This window comes from Nerophis ophidion, linkage group LG09 (assembly GCF_033978795.1).
Source record: "Nerophis ophidion isolate RoL-2023_Sa linkage group LG09, RoL_Noph_v1.0, whole genome shotgun sequence".
Lineage (NCBI taxonomy): Eukaryota > Metazoa > Chordata > Actinopteri > Syngnathiformes > Syngnathidae > Nerophis > Nerophis ophidion.
In genome coordinates this window covers 18,604,513-18,627,308 of record NC_084619.1, presented here as the reverse complement: position 1 = coordinate 18,627,308, position 22,796 = coordinate 18,604,513, and the positions used below count along the sequence as shown (strand labels likewise).

Sequence of the window (22,796 nt, the reverse complement as noted above, 5' to 3'; positions counted from 1 at the left end):
AAGCTGTGTGATAAGCAGATCCAGCAAGTAGAACTTGCTAAGTGCTAAACAAGAAATACAAACTAGAAATATAACAACATCACTTCCTGTACAATGTCTGCTCTCACTGGCATGCTGTCTGATAGGATGTTTATATATCCCCATTTAGACAAAAAAATGAATCATAAACCCTATGCAGGTTAAAGAAAAAAAAAACAAGTGTCTTCTTGTCTCTCGTTATCTCTGCGTGTAAGTTGAAAGTTGACCAACTACTTGGTTTATGGCAGGGGTAGGGAACCTATGGCTCTAGAGCCAGATGTGGCTCTTTTGATGACTGCAACTGGCTCTCAGATAAATCTTAGCTGACATTGCTTAACACGATAAGTAATTAATAATGTTGCTGGTAATCGCAGTGTTAAAAATAACATTCAAAATATAAAACATTCTCATGGCTTTTAATCCAGCCATCCATTTTTCTACCGCACCTGTTCAAGAAGTCGCATTACTGGTAAGAAATATTTTATTTATTATTGGTTAGCTTCAGAATAAAAATGTTTTTAAAAATGACAAGTCTTATTGTATTCTAAAAATATGATCAATTAAAAATGCATGCATTTAGTTGTATTCAGTGTTAAAAAATATTGTATGGCTCTCACGGAAATACCTTTAAAATATTTGGCTTTCAATGGCTCTCTCAGCCAAAAAGGTTCCCGAACCCTGGTTTATGGCAACAACCTTCTATGATTTATAATCTAGAATTAACTTTCACTGAACAGCAGCTCACCTGCTCAGTATTTCAATTGCTGCATCATCTTTCAAAGATCACAGCGCTGCTAAAAGTAGTTCCTCAACGTTAGTGCTTATAATAACAATATTGCTAATAACTGGTCTATTTTCAGGTCAGATGATGTTAATAAAGTATAAAATATTGCTGGCAGTTATGGATGATTTCTTAAAGGACTTTATGGGTGCAACAGAGTACTCCCATTATCTTATTTAGAAGTCATAAAAAAATGTGTCTTCTTGTCTTATGTAAGAATTGTGAATATAGGCAAAATGTCCCAAAAAATGCAGTTCCTCTTTAAAACTGGTGATTTAGAAAAGCAGAACTCACAGTTCTTGCAACCTCTAGCTGTTGTTGCATCTGTTTATCTTTACTATCGGCCTCTATCTTTAAGGCTGACTTCTGTAAATCTGCATCCTCCAAAGCCAGAGAAGCCTGCTGCTCTTGCTCCTTAGTTAGCCGAGCATACTCCGCTTTGCACTCCTCCTACATATTCAAATAGAAATGCCATGATGTCGAAATTAAAAGTACAGTTTTTCATTAGATTTATTGTGGAAAAAAGACCTGGCACCCACAACAGCTGTGCTAATTCTGGCACTCAGCTCCTCTTCTTTCGCAGCCAGAGCTTCACTATGGACTTTTTCCAGGTTGGCCATCCTCTCTTCCGAAGATTTCTAATATTGAGAATTGACAGTGTGAAAACGGAGTCCATACAGCAAAATACTTGACTAAAAGTAGATAAAAACAGCTAGCTGGATAGAAACACAGGTAGACGATTGTGCAAATGGCCTATCCTGACCTTCATGATGGTGACAACCTCCTGTTTGACTCGCGTAAGTTCCTGCTGCAAACTCTTCCTCTCTTCTTCATTGACTCTTTCTGCTTCTCTTATTTGCTCCTCCATTTGAACCTGCAGCTGTTTTCGGGCTTCTTCTGCTTTCTGTGCTGAACTCAGTGCCCTTTCAAGCTCTTCAAATGCTGCAATACAAAAATACATAAAAAAACACATGATCAAAACAATAAGGAACTACTATATTCCACCACATATAGGTAAACTAACTAGACTAATTTGCTCACTTGATTTCTCAGCTTTTTCTTTCTGTTCCTGCAGATCTTCATTCTGAGCATTAGCCAACTGGAGCCTGGACCGGAGCTGTGCAATCTCCTCTTCTTTCATTTCCAGAGTCTCATGCATCTGGCGCTTTGTTTCAGCAATCACCATGCCCTAAAACACATTGAAATTTGCACTGCTTTTAAGGAAGTTTAAGTCAGCGCTAAAACGGAAAGATTAAAAATTCAAGATATACAAATCGAAATGTGATCGAAGCCTGACCAACTTCAAACAGACCTTGTCTTGCTCTAGCTGCTCATTTTGGTTCTTAACATCTCGCAACTGATTGATCAGCTCTGTCTTCTTTGTTGTGTGCAGGTCCTACAAACAAAAACATATTTATCACTAGACTATAAAGCAAAAGTTGCGGTGATATATTTCACCAGCTCTACCACCCACAAAGCCTCACCCACAAGCCAAGCAACCACAGGGCACAGACAGGCCCAGTTAAACCAACAATTTGACCTAAATTATAGCCCAGTATAGTGGCAGCGGCAAGTAGAAACAGCCTGTCTATACCGCTGATGTGTATAGAAGAAACATCTACTTTGAGCTGAAAGTTAATCCGCAGCAAAAATCTAAATTTACGAAAAATAAGTAGTCAACCTGCCCTTTGTCACAGTTTTTGCATGACCATCTGTCGTTTGTTTTTAGACAGCAGGAAACATCCGAGAAATGCCGGGCAATCCTATCGTGCCACTGAAGCTAAATGTTACGAAAATTAGAAAAACAATGGTGCAGACATGTCACACTGACATGCCATTTGTAAATATGCTGTCGCTGAGAAACACAGAGGATTTCAGACTGGGTGACACAGCACTGCACTGTGTCAACGAGATAAGGGAGTCACATAGACAGTGGGTAGTATTGACTGAGACAGCATTTTAAAAGAAAACAATGACACTAAATGCAATTTCCACTGACTTGCTTTATCTCATCGGATACACTAGATGGGCAAACATTTTGAGATAGAAAAGAAACGATTTTAAAGGCTGACTTACAACGTATTGCTATGACCTATTCTGTCACAAGAGGAGGGGAGACTCATGTCCTTAACGTGGTGATTATTTAATGATTAGATGTGACCGGCTGCCTTTGAATACACAAAACACTGTATAAAGAACAATACTGTATCAGCGAATAGGGCATATAAAATATAAATTAATCCACCTTCATCTTTTCAAGGTCTTGCAGTCTTTCCTGCAGCTGCACTTGTAGAGTTTCATTCTCACTACCCAGCTGAGAGCTACGCTCTTTATGTATGTGCATCAGTTCTCTGCACTTGTGCAGTAGATTTTCCTGCCTCTTCACTCTCTTCTGTAGAGCCTCAATTACTTTAGCTGGATCACTGACGCCCTCTTCTGTACAAAAATAATACCACGCCATAGAAAAAAGGTTAACTCTCCTAAATCAAACTAATTGAAATGTAATAAATACTGTACATGTTATTTACATAGATAAAATGTTTAGATACCCTCAAGTACTTCAGGCTCTACTTCTGGGTCCTTCAAAGGGCTGGCGGAAGCAGAGTCGGTATCTTCAGTATCAAGCTGCTCAACGTCAGAGACCAATGTACCGTCGGAGACTCCTTTAACTCGTTTCTTCAAAAGACCAACCTGTGAAAAAAGTGTTCACTAATTAAGACTTATTTAAGTCTGATCTGTTTGACCAATAACTATCAAAAATGAAAACGTGCAATTTAAATTTAAGACCATAGGGGTCATTTTGTGTGTGGTGAAGAAGGAGCTGAGCCGGAAGGCAAAGCTCTCTATTTACCGGTCAATCTACATTCCCATCCTCACCTGTGGTCGTGAGTTTTGGGTTATGACCGAAAGGACAAGATCACGGGTACAAGCGGCCGAAATGGGTTTACTCCGCCGGGTGGCGGGGCTCTCCCTTACAGAGAGGGTGAGAAGCTCTGCCATCCGGGAGGAGCTCAAAGTAAAGCCGCTGCTCCTCCACATCGAGAAGAGACAGATGAGGTGGTTCGGGCATCTGGTCAGGATGCCACCCAAACAACTCCCTAGGGAGGCGTTCGGGTGGCGGTAGGAGGCCACAGGGAAGACCCAGGACAGGTTGGGAAGACTATGTCTCCCGGCTGGCCTGGGAACGCCTCGGAATTCCCCGGGAAGAGTTGGACGAAGTGGCTGGGGAGAGGAGCGTCTGGGCTTCCCTGCTTAGGCCGCTGCCCCCGGGACCCGACCTCGGATAAGCGGAAGAAGATGGATGGATGGATGGAGGGTCATTTTGTTTTGTTTGACTGTTTTGATACTTTTTAACATGGGACAATGCACATCAATAAACATATGATATGTAAATGTGCCGAATTGTGGCCAAAGAATACTTTCCATCTGTAGTTCCTGACAGGGTAATGGTATACACAAAGTCCATGAAAAACAGACAAGTAAGACAGCACCAACATCAGACATAAATACATAGATAATAAAATACATAGACACAATAGTAAAACTTGTTGGTGCAATACAATAAGGTCCAGAAAAAAACTGAAAAAAGTAAGACAAGAGCAATATCAGTCAAAAACAGTTCAATAAAACACAGTACAGTACGTTGCTGCAGGACTTCAGCTCAGGACAGATCAAAAGTAAAGTCAGCATAGTAGTTTAAGTGCTAAAAGTTGAAGGATAAGTGCTATAGTTCTAAAGTACAAGAGTGCTGAATTGTGAAGTTAAAATGCTGCTATTATTGCACAAAACCCAATTATCATGTTAAATGGGTTGTACTTGTATTGCGTTTTTCTACACCTTTTTTTTTTTTAAGGATCCCAAGGCGCTTTGACAGTATTTCCACATTCGCCCATTCACACACACATTCACACACTGACAGCGGGGGCTGCCATGCAAGGCGCTCACCAGAACCCATCAGGAGCAAGGGTGAAGTGTCTTGCCAAAGGACACAACGGACGTGACTAGGATGGTAGAAGGTGGGGATTGAACCAGTAACCCTCAGATTGCTGGCACAGCCACTCTACCAACTTCTCCACACCGTCCCCTCATTAACAGATGTGTTTATGCATAGAATATTGTACCAAAATGGCATTCAAAGCTATACCTATTAGGGATGTAACGGTAACAAAATCTCACGGTATGATATTATTGTGGTATGAGTTCGAAAAAATGTTTTTGAAAAAAATGCCAAAGTGTGTAAAATGAATTGGCAGAAATGCTTAGAATAGACACAATTCTTGTAATTGAACACAAATATAATGCTAAGATGTTCTAATTATATTTGTTACTACACTAAAGAATTGTGCAGGAACATTCATTATTGTGGCTGTTGACAACATGCTCTTAAGTTAAATTTTGTAAACCAAATAAAATAACATCATCCATCATCTTATGTTACCATTAGTAATTTAAGATGAGTTTAGAGAAAAATCTAATTTAAAACATTTATATGCATGTACAACACTGATTAGAATGTGGAATTAAATTATGGAATGGATTAAACAAATAAGTAGATAACATTTTTATGTCTATATGTTTTACCATTTCTTATTATATTGAATGAGAATTGCACGTTGGCCCAAAGAAATAGTCTGGCGTTCATGGCTATCATTCACTGTGATCTCGTCCACATGTACATGTCCGCAATGCGAGCATACACACAAAAGCAGTCCCAGAGAAACAACTTACAATTTGCAGTCATGTTATTGTCATACATTGCTATACGTTCATAGTCAATTTAGTAGCTAAACTCCTCCAATTAGCTGACAACAAATAAAAAGTTAATGTGTGTATGTTATTACGTGCTAAAAGCCAAAGGCAGGCAAAATACGATTCTTACAAGACTTTGGAAAGTTAGCGGCGTCGAGGCAATCATGTAAAAGTTAAAAACAGGCCCGTACATGCTGCAACACATTGCACATAGTTTATCCCTACGTTTGCTAAAAAATCCGTAAATTGCTAAGCGCTCAAAAAATCTCACAAAATTTGTAAATTGGAGACAATGAGTTTATCGAAACACATCAACATCTCTATAAATGTAAATGCTGCCTCAGTGCCAGGTCTTCAATGCAAATGAGAATATACTATTATTGCCTCACCAGAATAATTAAAGGTTAAATAAATAAAACAATCTTGGTTAAACAACTGTACTGTGTCGCTAAATGTTTTTCTAATACTTTTTTTTTCTATACTTCCCAGAAGCTTAGCATTGTTGATGGTAAACGGAAAGGCGTTTGCCATTTAAGAACTAAGTTAAAGTTAAAGTTAAAGTACCAATGATTGTCACACACACACTAGGTGTGGTGACATTTGTCCGCTGCATTTGACCCAACCCCTTGTTCAACCCCTGGGAAGTGAGGGGAGCGGTGGGTAGCAGCGTTGCCGCGCCCAGGAATCATTTATTATGATTTAACCCCCAATTCCAAACCTTGACGCTGAGTGCCAAGCAGGGAAGCAATGGGTCCAATTTTTTTTTTTGTCTTTGGTATGACTCGGCCGGGGTTTGAACTCCCAACCTACCGATCTAAGGGCGGTCGCTCTAACCACTAGGCCACTGAGTAGGTCTACATGGTTCAGCTATTGTTACATGTTGCCATTTCTGGCCCGTCTACACAAAAAACAAACGTGCTTATTGATTAGATAGTTGATGTGAGCACTACTCAAGGTCATAATCAATTAGCCAAAATGTGCAGGGAAGTTGCGGGCATTGGACAAAATTGCTAAGCGTGCATAATTGGCAGGGATAGGTTGAATGTGCATGAACTGGCACGATTGGAACATTGCAAAATCATAGAATTAAAAAACAAAAGAAGCATGAAACTAGTGTAACATGAGTATCAGGTTAACCATAGATAACACTGCCCTGCTGCTTTGTAATCTACAAGACACGCCGAGACGGTTACCTGAGTTTGGAGGACAGTAATCATCTGATCTTTTTCTTCCAGTGCAGCATCAAACTCATCCTGAAGGTGTTTCTTTGCCTGTTGGTCCATTTGCAACTCCTAAAAAACATTTAATGGTTTGACTTTATCAAGTCAGACAGAAATCATGAAAAAATAAAAATGGACTATTGATCTTGAAATGCAATTATGTTCTCATTGTGGCCTAACCTCCCGTAGTTCTCCTATTCGGCGGAGAGCTTTGTCTTGACTTTGACTTAGGATGGCCTTGGGCAATGAAAGCAGACATGTACTCATAATACGTTCCGGTACCTCTTCCATCATTTGAAAACATGTACAAATAAGACAACGGTGGGGTGACTAATATTTGTCGGAAGAAAATACCTGTGTTTTTTCTTTATCTCGTTGCACTGTTCGATATGCAGTTACCAGCTGCAGGGTAAAAAAGAAGTGGTTAAGTAAATGAACCAGTCAGCAGATTGACAATACAATCACTTAAAAAGGGGCTAACCTCTGAGTACTTCCCACGGTACTTCCCCAAGCTCGCCTCCACTTTGACCAAACGGTGCAACAGCTGCTCTTTGGAGTAAGTCGTTGTGCTTCCTGGTGCATCCTCAGCCTCGCTCTCGATATCCGATGGTGGGTCGTATGTGGAGGCGCCGGTGGCCTCGTTTTCCCCCAGATTTGTCAAGGATTCACGAGAAGAGCTCCGAACCAGGCTTTCTTTAGAGGAAGAGCGAAATAGATGTTCAGCCCGGCTAGCGCTACTTCGAATTAAGGACTCCATTGAGGGAACTTTCAGCTGCAGTTTTTGGGCAAAAGACTGCAGTTCTTCTCTCTGATGAAATGGCACACAAACACAGCTTGTCATTAAATGTATTCACATTAAGTATGAAGAAGATGGATCAGAGTGGGTGTTAACGCACATGAGGAGACGCATTCCCTTCCCCATTGATGCTTCCTCTGGGTGACCTGTTGGGCCCTTTAGAGGCACTCTGCAGAAATACATTGTTGTTAGAGAGACGGCGGTTATAGCAGATGAACTACTGTCCTGGGCCAATTAGTCAACCACACCCAGCACGGCACTCCCTGATTACTCTGGAAGCAATATTACTACTGCTGGGAGCAATGCAGGGGCAGTGGGCACCCTCATGCAACTCGGGGTAGAAAAAACTGAGGGGGTTAACAACATTGAAAGAAGGCATCTCTACAAAACAAACAAACAAAAAGGGTTAAAATTTGACATTGCAGCCATGAGGTCGGAATGAACAGACAGTTTCATTCAAGTCAGTGTCAGTTTTTGAATTAGAAATGCTTGGTAGCGTTGCGTGCTGTTGTATTAAGAGAGCACAAGGGTTATAAGTGGGCTAAGTAGAACATTGAACAGCTTAGCTGGTTTAGTCAACTGGTTAGAATCAGATTTAAGAGTTAAGCAAATCATTCTCTCCTCACTCGCCCAGCTTCCTTCTCATTGGCATCCACACCATTTTACTTTCCTTTCTCACATATTTTTTTGGTTGAGATGTGCTAATGTTATTGAAATAATACATAATATACCAAGTTTACTTGTAAGGAGTATAGTGAACTAATTACAAATCACAAATATGCAACATAGGAACCTAATTTAGTAATGATCGTTTGGCATATTTATTACTTCACTGCATGTGATCAAACATAACGTGTCACATCTTGAGAGTAAAGCCCTTCTCTTTGGCTTTCTCCTCTCCTCCCTGAGTCCCCACATATGATAAATGAGTCCAGAACTCACAAATGTTGTGTGCTGAATGTACTCTAAAACACAATCCTAAACAATTATTAGATCATTTAAAAAAAAACCTTGACAAAACAAAACTGAGTGGACCGAGTGACACAATTTTGATAAGATGGAAATGGACCATGATAGCGATATTATGAATGTGTGGAGGAGCTTGTCGAAGCAAACCATTATCATACAAGACTGTATGTAGCCCCTTCAGATTCTATGTAAAAGCCAGTATTTTTACACCTTTTGTTTGGGTTGTTGATTTGTGTAAACTCATCCTCATCGAAGAAAAACACTTACTTTCTCTTTGTCTTCAGAGGTACAGTAGCATCACAGGCACAACAGATGCAGGATGACACCTTTGTAAAACGTAATGCTGGGACAGGTGTGCTTCTCCTGCCTCCAAAGGAATTGTCACAGTCCAACAAGCATTTCATACCTCAGACTATTATCTCATTATCTGATTTTGGAATGCTGCGTTGTAGCACAATCTTTCATTTCTGGATTCTGCTTGCAAGACACAAGCGGCTAAATGACAGATTTATTGTCACAGCTCCAATAAATAGATTTTATGTCATCTCTGTGTGGAAGAGGCTTTTCATTAGCAACCTGCCACACACACACAAACACACATGCACACGCACGAACCAGAGGTGGGTTGTAACGCGCTACATTTACTCCGTTACATCTACTTGAGTAACTTTTGGGATAAATTGTACTTCTAAGAGTAGTTTTAATGCAACATACTTTTACTTGAGTATATTTATAGAGAATAAAAGCTACTTTTACTCCGCTCCATTTATCTACATTCAGCTCGCTACTGATTTTTATCCATCTGTCAATGCACGCTTTGTTTGTTTTGGTTTGTCGGACAGACCTTCAAAGTAGGATCAATCACATGCCTGCGTTTCACCAATCAAATGCAGTCACTGGTGACGTTTGACTCCGTTTCACCAATCAAACAGAGCCAGGCGGTCACACGATTAACTGCACTTTTTTTTTAATAAACCTTTATTTATAAATTTCAACATTTACAAAAAGTTTAAAATAAAAATCAAAGTAAGTACAAAACAGTTTAAAAACCGTACAAAACAGTGCCAGGGGGTTGTAATTTCAAAGTAACTAAAATAGAATGCAAAAAATATATATATATAAAATAAACAAAGGGCCCACACAATCTCAGTAAATAACTTAAATTTGGAACACAGCATTATCGTTTTCACAGCTTTTTGGTTGTTAGAGGTAGAGTGTTTTAATGTAGAATTCTAAATCTTTTTTTAAAAGGCATAAAAAACAGGTCGGGTATTGAGAAATGTATATTTATGAATATAAAACTTAGCCAATAATATAATGAGGTTGCAAAGGTAAAATTCATTTTCTATTTTTTTTTCAATACAGTGTAAAACCAAAAATGTATTATTTAATGTGTTATTGTTTTAGTTGCTTAAGAGATATTCCTGGCTCTGAATTAGTTCATTGCTATTTTTAAGTTTGTGTGCATTACTTGTTACCGTCATCATTAAACGAACAGGTTACTCATCAGTTACTCAGTATTTGAGTAGTTTTTTCAAAACATACTTTTTACTTTTACTAAAGTAAATATTTTGGTGACTACTCCTTACTTTTACTTGAGTAATAAATCTCTAAAGTAACAGTACTCTTACTTGAGTACAACTTCTGGCTACTCTACCCACCTCTGATACAAACACACCTCTGTTAGCGACAAGGCCTTTCAAGCTAAGTCTTTTCTTAAAGCCTTTCTAAGTCTTAAGTATAAAAGTATACAGTTACAGTTGATGTTTCTAGCATTAACAATACTTCTATTAGGAAAACTAACTTTTTTTTAATCTAGAATACCATACCAGTCATTAAACTGGCAAACAATAAAATAATTAGAACCATAAAGGAGACCTACAATGATTCTCAACTTTTCTGACTTATAAATGTTACAATGTTAGATAATTCTGATAAACACTGCCAAAGTGTCAATGTTAGGTGTTAGGTTAATGCATTTTGGTATGAGCTTGCACCAAGTTTTGGATGCCTCTGAACACTTAAATTTGCAGTTTGCTTTTTAAAAAAATGGGTCAACTGTGATATCAGTTTGATGGACGTACTTTTAAAGCAGCGCCTCCACCCCCCCAACCCCAAGTGTGTCAGTGTGAATATTTCTGGATTTTATCGGATTCATAAGTGTCCATGATTTAAAGAAAGCTAAGAACCACTACTATAGTACACCAAAATAACTATTGAACATTATGTTTTGCATTGTTAATAACTTAGATATATGATATAGCGTGGCTAGAAAAGAGGAAGTATCTTTGAGAAGATAGAATTTATGATACGGATTAAGTATTGTATATGACCTCGTTCGATTTTGCAAGTGTCTAAAGTGTTTGCTGAATGTTTTACTAATGCAAAGAACGCAATTACAAAGGCACTTTTATCTATGTGTGTACTTAAAGGCCTACTGAAATTAGATTTTCTTATTCAAACAGGGATAGCAGGTCCATTCTATGTGTCATACTTGATCATTTCGCGATATTGCCATATTTTTGCTGAAAGGATTTAGTGGAGAACATCCATGATAAAGTTCGCAACTTTTAGTCGCTAATAGAAAAGCCCTGCCTTTACCGGAAGTCGCAGACGATGACGTCACCCGTTGAGGGCTCCTCACATCCTCACATTGTTTTTAATGGGAGCCTCCAACAAAATGAGCTATTCGGACCGAGAAAACAACAATTTCCCCATTAATTTGAGCGAGGATGAAAGATTTGTGTTTGAGGACATTGAAAGCGACGGACTAGAAAAAAAAAAAAAAAAATCAAGTTAAAAAAAAAAACGCGATTGCATTGGGATGGATTCAGATGTTTTTAGACACATTTACTAGGATAATTCTGGGAAATCCCTTATCTTTCTATTGTGTTGCTAATGTTTTAGTGAGTTTGATAGTACCTGATAGTCGGAGGGGTTTGTCCACGGGTGTCTTGAGGCCAGTGTCTGATGGAAGTCGACGGCAGCTGTATGGACAGCCCAAGCTCAGCTGATCTCCGGTAAGAGGCAACTTTTTACCACAATTTTCTCACCGAAAACTGCTGGTTGACATTTGGTCGGGATCCATGTTCGCTTGACCGATCTGATCCATAGGAAAGCTTCACCTCCGGGAATTTTAAAAAAGGAATCACCGTGTGTTTGTGTGGCTAAAGGCTAAAGCTTCCCAACGCCATCTTTCTACTTTGACTTCTCCATTATTAATTGAACACATTGCAAAAGATTCAGCAACACAGATGTCCAAAATACTGTGTAATAATGTGGTTAAACCAGACGACTTTTAGCTGTGTGTGTGCGCAGCGCTAATATTTCCTAACAGTCCGTGACGTCACGCGTACATGTCATCATTCCGCGACGTTTTCAACAAAAAACTCCCGGGAAATTTAAAATTGCAATTTAGTGAACTAAAAAGGCCGTATTGGCATGTGTTGCAATGTTAATATTTCATCATTGATATATAAACTATCAGACTGCGTGGTCGGTAGTAGTGGGTTTCAGTAGGCCTTTAAATCAGACTGTGTAAACAAACAGCAACAAAGCCTCAGTTATACTCTCTATGTACACTCTTCAGGCTAAATGAACAAACATATGGAAAGGGGGGGACAAGTGCCCTAAGGCAACCAAAGAGAATGTCTTTGGGGGTCGGAAAGGCAAGCAACTAAGGGCAAAAGACAAGGGGAACATTTTGTTACAGGTCATAAAAAAAAGGTTCGTAAAACAGACGTCAGAAAGCTGAGCGGCTTCTATACCACAATGGAAGCCAGAACTCCCATCAGATGCAAAGTTAGCATTGACAGGAGTTGCCTTCTTGTTACTACATCCAAAAGGAAACGGGCGACAGGAGAGCAGGGAACAAGCTTTATTTCCCTATGAGGGCCAAAGCCCGCAACTAGTTGTCCAAAGGAGGTGGAGTCAAAGAAGGACCAGGGCAGGAGGAGGAGAAGGAGCAGTAGAGATGCAGAGGAAGAAGAGGCAGGGCGTGAGGACAAACTCACCACACTGGCTACCTGGGCCGTTTTTTGTCGTTTTGAATGGTCCAGAGCAAAGATAGTATACTCAGAGAGAAAAGCGGGCTCTGCTATCATCCCGGCCAGCACCTGACCCCCGTCAGTGCAGTAACCGGTCGAAAGGTGGGGGGAGAGGAGAGGAACACACAGAGCAATGAGAAAAAAACAACACCATGAGAGTGGAACAGCGCTGTGGGGGTGTGTGGTAGAAAGAAGAAAGTTTAAGAGGGGGAAGGGGCTACAGTGGAACCTCTAAAGTTGAGTGTACCTGAAGTTGTGTGATTTGAAAATATTATGAAAAAATATGCTTTTAAAGACACTGAAAATTCAAACTACCATTACAACATGGCATGTCAGCATATCTCATATGACCTAGGTTTAGGAACCTATTAACTCTGCACGTTGGGCTTTTTCACAACACTTATTCCGAAAGAGGGGTGAGTCTCAAGCTACTTTTTTTTTTTTTTACCAATGTTAACATATTTTGATTCTTGAAAAACATACATGTATATTATGCATCCGTGACAGAAATGACTGCATCAATGTTGTATTGTTGTTTTGCTATAAAATGAAATGTTAACTTTTTTTGTACAACTGTTAATAAGTGATGTTGTATGGTAAGAATTATGTGCAGTATGTGCTAAAGGTAAATTTGCTTCCCCAAAAAAATCACAGGTCACCCAGCACCTCGAAACATATTTTGTAAAACTTTAGAGGTTCCACTGTTCCACTGCTAAAATGAAAGCAAGGAAAATATGAAAAGCGTGAATGTGAATCACTCAGTAAACGCCAATGTCATGAGTAACAGTTTGACATCTCAGTGTGTTGTCTTTAAAGTTGAGCTGGTTTTGGCATCCATTAATAATGTTTCACTTTAGGGTGAAAATAAATAAAAATATAATGTTAAAAAAGCTAATTTCCTCTTCAACGATCAATATGAGAATACACTTCCAAAGATGTCAAAGTGTTTAAAGATCTGTGAGGTGAAAAATGACTACAGCTATAATGAAAAACCTTGAAGCCTTGAGGACCTAAATTACAAAGCCACTCTTGGCCGCTTCCCTAAGGATGTGTTAAAGTAGAAGAGGAACACAACCCTGAGGGGCACCATCACTAATCTAGTGTTTGGTGTACTAATCCACATAACACACCACACTTCTAAAACATCTCAAATGCTTTGAGTAGGGTGCAGCAAAATCCCTCATCCATCTACCTCAGACTTGTCCGCAAAAAGAGACTGCTTGGAAGAGAAAAAAATACAATAACTTACCATCGAAAGAAAACACTTGAGGTTGCATGAATTATTCATATATATATACAGTATACATAAAAGGTGGTCTGTTGTCAAACATTATCATGTGGGTGGGCATCATGAAAGAAAAACACCTCATATTCCACATATACTGTATTAGCAAGCTTGATTGAATCATATTTGATAATGATCGGCCTCTTTCTTGTCAACAAAGTGGTTCATCCCTCAATTAAATGTTCGCTTTTCATTGCAATAATTCTTGCATTGCCACAGTAGGAAATCCTTATGATGACTGTAATGAATTAAGTGCCATTATACAGAACATTTGGAACACACAATGGAGAAAGTGCATATTTAATCTGATGATTTAGGTTAAATAGTTAAAGAATGGCAACATCCTTGAATTATCTAAGGACTGCAGGGTGGATGCATTTATTAGCTGGGTGATTGTTGTTATTAAGGTAGCTCAGCACAAAACAAAACATTGTACTTTCATGTAAAAAGAAGGTGATCAGAATATATAAATAACTGTTACTGCTCACCTCTCTATCACTGGGAGAGGGATCACCATCAAATAATGGGGGGGTTTGGCTGCTCCGTCGATCTCCAGGACTCGCCTATGAAAAAAATGGTTTGTCTTTATTTTGACAAAATACAAAACATATTTAAATAAACATCAACAACTGCCTAGAATAGGCTTGTTAGATGTCTGTTGATTGATACCATTGTAACGTGTGTGTAATAATGGGAATGGAATGTGTAACTGCTTCCTATTGGCAGTTTCTATTTGCACGTCATTCCAGTATTCTTTGTCCCTATCAAAAATAGCATGGCGTTGGGACTCCTTCTTAAACAGTGCAGGAGGGTTGCGGTTATGCAGTTGTTATTATGCATGTTATGCAGAGGTGTAGTTCTAGCAATTTTATAGACAAATTATACCATTTATAGTCACGGTGGAAAGTGTGTGGGGGCGTGCAAAATGTGTTTTTTTTTTCCTAGGAGGGGTGTAAAAGAACATATTTGAGAAGAGTTGGAGGGTAAACTAATTGTTCCCGGAATGTTACCACATAATGCTTACAGTAAATGTGTAAATTACCGCCTAATTCCCCATAAGTCGCCAGGTGTGTGTTCTACAAAAGCAAATAACTACAGTTTCAATTAATACTTGGCCCAAAAACACTGGAAGCCGTGGCCGTACAAATGTAGGCAAACTAGTGGAAAAGGCGGCAAAATGTCTCTTGATAGTAAGGGTTGCAGATACCTGCTTAGGAATGTAACGATAAACCGCAGTAAAAATCCAGATAGCTAGTAATACCATTTAGAAATGTAGTTATTAAAAATCTGTCATTTTATAATGCATTGAAGGACACTGCTCATTCTCCTGGAAACTACAAACCCTGTTTCCGTAAGAGTTGGGAAATTGTGTTAGATGTTAATATAAACTGAATACAATGATTTGCAAATCCTTTTCAACCCATATTCAGTTGAATATGCTACAAAGACAACATATTTGATGTTCAAACTGATAAACATTTTTTTTTGCAAATAATCATTAACTTTAGAATTAGATGCCAGCAACACGTGACAAAGAAGTTGGGAAAGGTGGCAATAAATACTGATAAAATTGAGGAATGCTCATCAAACATTTATTTGGAACATTCCACAGGTGTGCGGGCTAATTGGGAACAGGTGGGTGCCATGATTGGGTATAAGAACAGCTTCCCAAAAAATGCTCAATCTTTCACAAGAAAGGATGGGGCGAGGTACACCCCTTTGTCCACAACTGTGTGAGCAAATAGTCAAACAGTTTAAGAACAACGTTTCTCAAAGTGCAATTGAAAGAAATTTAGGGATTTCAACATCTACGGTACATAATATCATCAAAGAGCATCTTGAGAAATCACTCCACGTAAGCGGCATGGCCGGAAACCAACAATGAATGACTGTAACCTTCGATCCCTCAGATGGCACAGTAAAAAACCGACATCAATCTCTAAAGGATATCACCACATGGGCTCAGGAACACTACAGAAAACCACTGTCACTAAATACAGTGCGTCGCTACATCTGTAAGTGCAAGTTAAAGTTCGACTATGCAAAGCGAAAGCCATTTATCAACATCTAGAAACGCCGCCAGCTTCAAAGGGCAAGAGATCATCTAAGATGGACTGATGCAAAGTGTAAAAGTGTTCTGTTGTCCGACGAGTCCACATTTCAAATTGTTTTTGGAAATATTCGACATCGTGTCACCCGGATCAAAGGGGAAGCGAACCATCCAGACTGTTATCGACACAAAATTCAAAAGCCAGCATCTGTGATGGTATTGGGAGTGCATTAGTGCCCAAGGCATGGGTAACCTACACATCTGTGAATGCTCTATCAATGCTGAAAGGTACATACAGGTTTTGGAACAACATATGCTGACATCTAAACACCGTCACTTTCATGAACGCCCCTGCTTATTTCAGCAAAACAATCCCAAGCCACATTCAGCACGTGTTACAACAGCGTGGCTTTGTAAAAAAAAAACTGCAGGTATTTTCCTGGCCCAAGTGCAGTCCAGACCTGTCTCCCATCAAAAATGTGTGGCGCATTATGAAGCGTAAAATACGACAGCGGTGACCCCGGACTGTTGAACGACTGAAGCTCTACATAAAACAAGAATGGGAAAGAATTCCACTTTCAAAGCTACAACAATTAGTTTCCTCAGTTCCCAAATGTTTATTGAGTGTTGTTGAAAGAAAAAGTGATGCAACACAGTGGTGAACATGCTCTTTCCCAACTACTTTGGCACATGTTGCAGCCATGAAATTCTAAGTTAATTATTATTTGCAAAAAAATATAAAGTTTATGAGTTTGAACATCAAATATCTTGTCTTTGTAGTGCATTCAATTGAATATGGGTTGAAAAGGATTTGCAAATCATTGTGTTCCGTTTATATTTACATAAAACACAATTCCCCAACTCATATGGAAACGGTTTGTAGCTAAAACTGCTCCTCTGAAGATGGCGCATGCGCACCAACGCGTTTGCAATGTTTGGCTTGACAAGACATGGTGGAAAACAATTAGACAGACCTCGCTATGAAGATTTTCTCTTCAAGTAAAAAGAAAAATCTGAAGTGTGGATATATTTTAGATTCTTAAAGAATGCTGAGGGTAAAATAATTGAGGATTGTGAGCATCCGCAAAAAATGAAGGAAAAAAGTCCCCGCAAAGGAGGGCTACACTTTGAACATGATGAGCCATCTACGGGACCACTATTGACAACGATACAGCGAGTGCAACGTAAGTCAACTTGTAGCTGGATACATGATGGAAAGTGTTGAAAAATTAATATCTCATTGTTTGTCCATCAAACGTTTTAATTGTTACTTTAGGCTACTTGTTATTGGTCGCCATCGATGAGAGCAAGTTGTGTGTGCACACAACACATTCTGTAGCTGAGCAAAATGGCTCCAAATTAACATAATTAACTAGCAAAAAAATGTGCATTCATGGGTGCAGAGCCATACTGATTTAGCTTGAATACAAAACAACATTGTTAATAAGTGGTTAGAGTGTCCGCCCTGAGATCGGCAGGTCGTGAGTTCAAACCCACCTGCGAGCCATACCAAAGACTATAAAAATGGGACTCATAGGGCTGGGCAATATGGCCTTTTATTAATATCTCAATATTTTTAGGCCTTGTCACGATATACAATATATATCTATATATTTTTGCCTCAGCCTTGAATGAACACTTGATGCACATAATCACAGCAGTATGATGATTCTACGTGTCTATGTTAAAACATTTTTGTTCATACTGCATTAATATATGCTCATTTTAAACTTTCAAGCAGAGAGGGAAATCACAACTAAGTCAATTAACCAAAACTGTATTTATTAAAGTTATTAAAAGTGGCACAAACATTCATGTCTTTTCTAAAACAGAAAGTGCAAGATTGTCAGAGACATTTTAAAACATGCAAATAGTGAATTTTTGTGCCAGATGTCACTAAGATGACATATCAAAACAACAGTAAAAATTAAGGTGCACTTTTTGTACGGAACACAACTACAATAGTTTAAAACAAATAAAGTACACTTATGTGCATGATGTCACACAAGATATTTCAATACATGTCAAATAAAAATGAGCTTCATAATAGGAAATCAAATTGTTTATGTCCTCGGCTATGTGGTAGGTTCCTGCGGACGTTATCTCCTTTAGTAGTTGACTATTTTTTACATACGGTGTTGCTTGGGCATTTTGTTTGTGTGAAACCGCCTGAGATGTTGACATGCGGAGTTTCAAGCACTCTTCATTCTCTAGCGGGTGACTCTTCAAATTATGCTACAAATTAGTAATAATGCTACTTTTTGTAGCAACACTTTTGCCGCATACTTGTAAAACATCTTCCCACTTTGAAGCCAAACCACCGCCTGATGATGGAGCTCGTGCTGTTTTTCTTGGAAATGTATTTTTCCTTAATTTGTTACCAGATTCGCAACTTCACTCTCTCGTATTACCACTCGCACCGGTCCTTTAGCACCACTGCTAACGTTATCCATGTCGCTACCGCTCTGCGAGGGAGTATGACGTTGCACACGCGATAGTATGTGACGTGTGTAACAAGGTGCGCTCTTTTTATCTCCCTGTGAGAAGCAGAGACAAGAAAGAGTGAGAAACGCCTGTAGAGTAATCCCCGAAGCTAAAAGCAACTGCGTAAGAACGTATACTCGAATTAGGGCTGGGCGATATGGCCTTTTTTTAATATCTCAATATTTTTAGGCCATTCTTGTTCATACTGCATTAATATATGCTCATATTAAACTTTAATGCAGAGAAGGAAATCACAACTAAGTTAATTGACCAAAACTGTATTTATTAAAGTTATTAGCAGGTGACTTTTCAAATGATGCTACATATTAACAGTAATGCTACTTTTGGTAGCAACGCTTGTGCCCCACACTTGACAAATTAAAGTTGTCTATTCGACATCTTCCCGCTTGAAGCCGAACCACCGCCAGACGATGCAACCTCTGCTGTTTTTCTTGGGAATTAATTCTTCCTTCATTCGCACCTTCTTTCTCTCGTATTACCACTCGCACGGCTTTGCTAGCATCACAGCTAACATTACCCAGTCTGTTACCTCTCTGCTCCGTGAGGGTGTATACATATGTGACGTATGAAGTGTCAGTATGTGATGTGTGTAAGTTTGTGCGTTTGCTGTCGGTGAGAAGGAGACACAAGGAGTGGGAAGAGCCTATAGTGCAGGGGTGCTCACACTTTTTCTACAGGCAAGCTACTTTTCAATTGACCAAGTCGAGGAGATCTACCTCATTCATATTTTTTATTTATATTTATATTTATTTATGAAATAGACATTTTTGTTAACAAGGTAATGGTGTTTAATGATAATACAAGCATGTTTAACACATATATATTCCTTTCTTTCATGAAGACAAGAATATAAGTTGGTGTATTTGATTCTGATGACTTGCATTGATTGGAATCAGACAGTGGTGCTGATAACGTCTGCATTTTCAAATGGAGAAAAAAAGTCCTCCTTTCTGTCCAATACCACATGAAAGTGGTTGGGTTTGGCATCTCATTTGTCCAACTTGCATAATCATTTTTAAACACTTTGTTATGAGAGTAGAATATGTGTGTGTGGCCCTTTCATATGTTGACAGCAGGTGAGTGACGTCAGTGAGTGTGTGGGAGGGAGCGGTCGCTGAGGGTGCGGGAAAAATACATTGGCATCAAACTCAGTAGCTTGCTAGCTTGTGCACGCTAGCCTTCTGAGACTCTTATTTTGTTAGCACAGGCAGGATGAAGCAGGTCTTTTACGGTGAAGACAGGAACTGTGCAGTCGGTCTTTAGAGTTTTGACAGCAGGTACGGCCCAAGAGTCTGCTGAAATAAAAAGTGTTTCTCTCCGTCCGTCCTGTCAGTGTTTTTTTTTCTTAATAATGAGCTTGCAGCAGCCAGCGTCATCTCACAAGATCCTCGGGTGCCGAAAATGTCAAACAACTGATGAAAAAAAATTGATGGTTGCTCATTTTTATGTCTATTTTTTTAATGCCTGGCTTGTGATCGACTGACACACCCTCCGCGATCGACCGGTAGCTCGCGATCGACGTAATGGCACCCCTGCTGTAGTGTAATGCCCGCAGCTAAAAGCAACTGCGTGAGAATGTGTACTCGAATATCACGATATAGTCATTTTCTATATAGCACAGAGACAAACCGGCGAAATATCGTGTATATCGATATATCGCCCAGCCCTAACTCGAATATCAGGATAGTCATTGTCTATATTGCACAGAGACAAACACACGATATATCAAGTATATTCAGCATCAAGGGTTGGAATTGGGGGTTAAATCACCAAAATGATTCCCGGGCGTGGCCACCGCTGCTGCTGACTGGTACCATCACCTCCCAGGGGGCGGAACAAGAGGATGGGTCAAATGCAGGACGTAATTTCACCACACCTTCTGTGTGTGTGACAATCATTGGTACTTTAAAGGCCTACTGAAACCCACTACTACCGACCACGCAGTCTGATAGCAGGGTTTCCCACACATTCATTTATTTGTGGCGGCCCGCCATGAAAGAATTACGGCCGCGACAAATAAAGAATAAAAAAAATCTATATTATAAAAAAAAAAATGTTTTCTTTTCTTTTTTTTTCCGGCTTTTGACTCGCTCGACCGCTCATAAAAGTAATGGGACTCTGTCTGTGAATGGAGCTTGTAGTTAAATATTATATAAATATGTAAATATTATATAAATATGTATATAAATATGTTCATAAAGTGTTGTAATTATATTCCAACTCCGCGTTCTTCTTGGTCATCGCCGCCGCCGCTGGTGCCTCAGACAACTTTTAGCTGAGTGTGTGCGTAGTGCTCATACTTCCTAAAACCCTGTGACGTCTTGCGTATACGTCATCATTACACGACGTTTCGAAGACGAAACTCCCGGGAAATTTAAAATTGTAATTTAATAAACTAAAAAGGCCGTATTGGCATATGTTGCAATGTTAATAATTCATCATTGATATATAAACTATCACAGTGGTTCTCAAATGGGGGTACGCGTACCCCTGGGGGTACTTGAAGGTAGGCCAAGGGGTACGTGAGATTTTTTGAAAATATTCTAAAAATAGCAAAAATCCTTTCTAAATATATTTATTGAATAATACTTCAACAAAATATGAATGTAAGTTTATAAACTGTGAAAAGAAATACACCAATGCAATATTAAGTGTTGACAGCTCGATTTTTTGTGGACATGTTCCATAAATATTGATGTTAAAGATTTATTTTTTTGCGAAGAAATGTTTAGAATTAAGTTCATGAATCCAGATGGATCTTTATTACAATCCCCAAAAAGGGCACTTTAAGTTGATGATTACTTCTATGTGTAGAAACTGTTATTCATAATTGAATCATTTGTTTATTTTTTAACAAGTTTTTAGTTATTTTTATATCTTTTTTTCCCAAATAGTTCAAGAGAAGGCCACTACAAATGAGCAATATTTTACACTGTTATACAATTTAATAAATCAGAAACTGATGACATAGTGCTGTATTTTACTCCTTTGTCTCTTTTTTTCAACCATAAATGCTCTGCTCTGATTAAGGGGTACTTGAATTAAAAAAAATGTTCACAGGGGGTACATCACTGAAAAAAGGTTGAGAACCACTGAACTATCAGACTGCGTGGTGGGTAGTAGTGGGTTTCAGTAGGCCTTTAACACACATTGTAGGTCGGAAAAAAACGAAGAAAACTGAAAATATGTTTTCATATTTTTACAGAGATAAACAAAGACGGATTTCCGACTATAGACGGAAAAAATCACATGCCTGAAAGGGTAATTTCACCACACCTACTGTTTGTGTGACAATCATTGGTATTTAAGAGCTTTGACATGTACACTGACAAGTTTTGTCACGGTTTGCAATAAGCTTCAGTCTACTCCCTTTTTGGTAGTGTCAATAATAAGCACTTTAAAGTCCTCGTGTATACTTGCGTCCTGCAGGCAGCTGTCGTGCACCGACGGGATTTGCATGTGTCAAATAAAGCTGCCAGCCCAAATCCACTTGACGTGCAGCTCGCAGACAGCAAGCAGTTCAATCACGCACATAAGAGTCAGTAACAAAAGTAATCATCCATCCCTCCTCTACTAACTGCAACTTGTGTGGGACAACAACAACGAGACTACGCGGTGTATTGTTTCTGCAAGCGTCGAGAAAACTTGCAGATCTGCTATGTCAGATCAGCTTGAGGCTTGTTAGCACGATGCTAATGTTTGCAAATAAGCAAAAGGACAGCTTAAAATAAAAAAGGGGGCAAAGTTGACATCAAAGTGCGCAAGGCGATGAAGATAAATGGAAACAATAAGAGAAGATTTGAGTGTTAGTCCAGTCAGTAAGCAGGTGTTAGCTCCGTGCTACACAACAACTAACCTGGGCCTGTGGTGGAGTCTGTGCGTTCCTCTGCGGCAACTGCTCCTCGTTTATCTTCTGCTTGAGCTTCTTGAACATCTTGTCTCGCCGACGTTGCTGAAAGTGGACGAGAAGACGACGACAGTCGGTCGGGAGAGAAGTATTTTGGTTTTCACATCGAGAGCTCTCTATTGACTTCCTTGTTCGCGCAGGTGACCGTGCCTTCTGCGCATGTGCGGCCAACGTGGAGGAAAAGTGACATGGTGACGTCAGGGATTTAAAGGACTAGTCGACGCTGTTATGGCCGCTGTTGTGCCGAGTTCCGCACCACCGCCGTAGAATGCAACCCTCCTAATCCATCCACAAGTAAAGAAAACTTGGATTATTTCACCTTGCTATGTACTTTTTTATGCCGAAAAAGGCAATTTCCGAGCCGAGTTTAGCTACTTTTTTTTTTTAAAGGTTTATTTATAAATTTCAACAATTACAAACAGTAAGACAAACAACAACAACAATATAAAACATTGTGAAAACAGTACAAA

General features: G+C 39.2%; 1 protein-coding gene across 4 annotated transcripts in view; it reads right to left on the bottom strand.

Annotated features, from left to right (window-relative positions):
* Positions 1–22,498, bottom strand: part of golga4 (golgin A4) — a 49,767-nt gene extending 27,269 nt beyond the window's left edge. For 2 of the 4 annotated variants that reach the window (XM_061910474.1, XM_061910475.1), the window contains exons 1-16: positions 22,276–22,498; positions 14,353–14,427; positions 13,772–13,795; positions 12,547–12,648; positions 7,665–7,733; positions 7,250–7,576; positions 7,123–7,170; positions 6,949–7,005; positions 6,742–6,840; positions 3,349–3,490; positions 3,045–3,235; positions 2,112–2,195; positions 1,841–1,988; positions 1,563–1,741; positions 1,339–1,437; positions 1,094–1,249 (exon numbers count right to left, since the gene is read on the bottom strand). In XM_061910474.1, the coding sequence (XP_061766458.1) occupies positions 1,094–1,249; positions 1,339–1,437; positions 1,563–1,741; positions 1,841–1,988; positions 2,112–2,195; positions 3,045–3,235; positions 3,349–3,490; positions 6,742–6,840; positions 6,949–7,005; positions 7,123–7,170; positions 7,250–7,576; positions 7,665–7,733; positions 12,547–12,648; positions 13,772–13,795; positions 14,353–14,427; positions 22,276–22,353 (1,878 nt within the window). In that variant the 5' untranslated portion in view covers positions 22,354–22,498. The remainder of the gene's footprint in view (positions 1–1,093; positions 1,250–1,338; positions 1,438–1,562; positions 1,742–1,840; positions 1,989–2,111; positions 2,196–3,044; positions 3,236–3,348; positions 3,491–6,741; positions 6,841–6,948; positions 7,006–7,122; positions 7,171–7,249; positions 7,577–7,664; positions 7,734–12,546; positions 12,649–13,771; positions 13,796–14,352; positions 14,428–22,275) is intronic. The other 2 variants (XM_061910476.1, XM_061910477.1) reach the window with 2 other exon arrangements.
* Between the last annotated feature and the right edge of the window lie 298 nt (positions 22,499–22,796).